Source organism: Mytilus trossulus, chromosome 13, assembly GCF_036588685.1.
Source record: "Mytilus trossulus isolate FHL-02 chromosome 13, PNRI_Mtr1.1.1.hap1, whole genome shotgun sequence".
In the NCBI taxonomy this organism is placed as follows: domain Eukaryota; kingdom Metazoa; phylum Mollusca; class Bivalvia; order Mytilida; family Mytilidae; genus Mytilus; species Mytilus trossulus.
Genome location: NC_086385.1, coordinates 34,397,109 through 34,399,455, shown reverse-complemented (window position 1 = coordinate 34,399,455; position 2,347 = coordinate 34,397,109). Strand labels below are relative to the sequence as shown.

The window sequence follows — 2,347 nt, the reverse complement described above, 5'->3', positions numbered from 1 at the left end:
CATATTGGCTGGCGTTAATGCCTATGGAATGAAAAAGATGCCACCACCAATGGAAATGATGCCAATGAAGCCTATGATGCCAATGGAAATGATGGGCGGTATGGGCGGTAAAGGTGGTATGATGGACATGATGCCAATGGAAATGATGGGCGGTATGGGCGGTAAAGGTGGCATGATGGACATGATGCCAATGATGGAAATGAAGGGTAAAATGATGGAAATGATGAAAATGAAAGAAATGATGGACATGATGAAAATGAAAGAAATGATGGAGATGAAAGGGAAGATGGAAATGATGGGCATGATGAAACCTGATATGCCAATGCCAATGCCAATGGGAATGATGGACATGATGAAACCTGATATGCCAATGCCAATGCCAATGGGAATGATGGACATGATGAAACCTGATATGCCAATGCCAATGCCAATGGGAATGATGAACATGATGAAACCTGATATGCCAATGCCAATGAAAATGATGAAAATGATGGAAATGATGAAACCAGATATGCCAATGCCAATGGGAATGATGGACATGATGAAACCAGATATGCCAATGCCAATGGGAATGATGGACATGATGAAACCAGATATGCCAATGCCAATGGGAATGATGGACATGATGAAACCAGATATGCCAATGCCAATGGGAATAATGGACATGATGAAACCAGACATGCCAATGCCAATGAAAATGATGAAAATGATGGACATGATGAAACCTGATATGCCAATGCCAATGAAAATGATGAAAATGATGGACATGATGAAACCAGATATGCCAATGCCAATGAAAATGATGAAAATGATGGACATGATGAAACCAGATATGCCAATGCCAATGAAAATGAAAATGATGGCAATGATGAAGCCTGATATGCCTATGCCAATGAAGATGATGAAAATGATGGAAATGATGAAACCCGATATGCCTATGCCAATGCCAATGCCAATGGGTATGATGGACATGATGAAACCTGATATGCCAATGCCAATGTCAATGAAGAAAGGAGTATATTAAACAACGAGCTGCCATACTGATGAATATTTACATATTATATAGATCTTAAACAGTTGTAGATAAGTTGCAAATAAATGTATATATCATTCATAACTAAAAATTGTTTACTGTTAGCAGTTACTAACTTGCAAAAGATTGATAAAATTGGCACAAATGTCCTTAAGGGATTGCGGTGATACAGATGCCTGTCTTCTTTTTCTTCATACTTCGTATAACAAACCTATGAAAATAAGGAAATGTGATATAAATCCCAAATCAGACAACTATCCACCAAAATTTAAATAAAGTGAAAGCTAGTTACGTTAGGCAAACGGTCAACCATCAACAATGAGACAAAAATGATACTGTATTGTCAGCTATAAAAGACCCCGACATGAACAATTAAGTTGAAAAATAATGACATACTATCTAACAATACAATTTACGAAAACAAATTGTAACAATATGGGATACAGCAGTCAACTTTGTTTCTTAATCACAAATGTGTCAACACAGAAAAGTAAAAAAGCATATAGAAAAACATATGAATAAAAACAAAAGACTAGAATGCCAAAAAAAAAAATAATCACAGCACAATGAAACAATGGCAGATTGCATAGATACCGAGGCACGCCAAAAGGATTACACATAAATTGACTAAAAAGTATAGATTATCAATTTAATACAAATAAAAGAACACCATAACAAAAATAATGAAGGTGATAAACAACGACATTACATAAAACTATACCATCATGTCGTATTTGTGAAGTTGAAACGGAATATTTATTAATTATAAAACTTTTTGGTATCTTCCGATAAACTTTTCAGAAAAAAGAAAATTACGTTTTTGACAAAAACCTGGTTCATCAACGTTCTTCTCAATTACAATACTTTTCATAAGTCCGACTAGCTGCTACAAGCTTCAAAACATTAATTCAAACATTATAATTAGTTATCAAAGGTCATAAATGTCAACCTTATTTTATAAGTATTATTAATATTTACCGTGAATATATACATACAAAATGATAGTGAATTCACTTGGCAAATGAACGATATAAGGATAAGGCTAAGAAACGAGAAAATACCAGGCTCTGCCGATTTTTTTCCCAGTTTGGGCCGAATCATTATATCGTTGATATGTCAAGTCAATGCATTATTATTGTCTTTATAATGCAATAAAAAAAATGTTTAATGTGGTAATTTAAAAATTGGGAACTTGCACCATTGATAACAAAGGCCTCATATCATGCAGGCGGAGAAATATACAACACAATTTCCGTCTTTTCATATAATATGACAAAATTTGTATAATTAATGGTTTGTGTCCTTTCAGCTCAT

General features: G+C 34.3%; 1 protein-coding gene across 1 annotated transcript; it reads left to right on the top strand.

Annotated features, from left to right (window-relative positions):
* Window positions 1-256: 256 nt before the first annotated feature.
* Window positions 257-1,024, top strand: LOC134694306 (uncharacterized). Its single transcript, XM_063555312.1, has one exon. It carries the CDS (start codon window positions 257-259, stop codon window positions 1,022-1,024), a length of 768 nt encoding a protein of 255 aa, XP_063411382.1.
* The last annotated feature ends 1,323 nt before the right edge of the window (window positions 1,025-2,347 follow it).

Excerpts from the sequence above, each read along its gene's own strand:
- LOC134694306 (XM_063555312.1), top strand. The coding sequence starts at position 257 with ATGAAAGAAATGATGGAGATGAAAGGGAAGATGGAAATGATGGGCATG.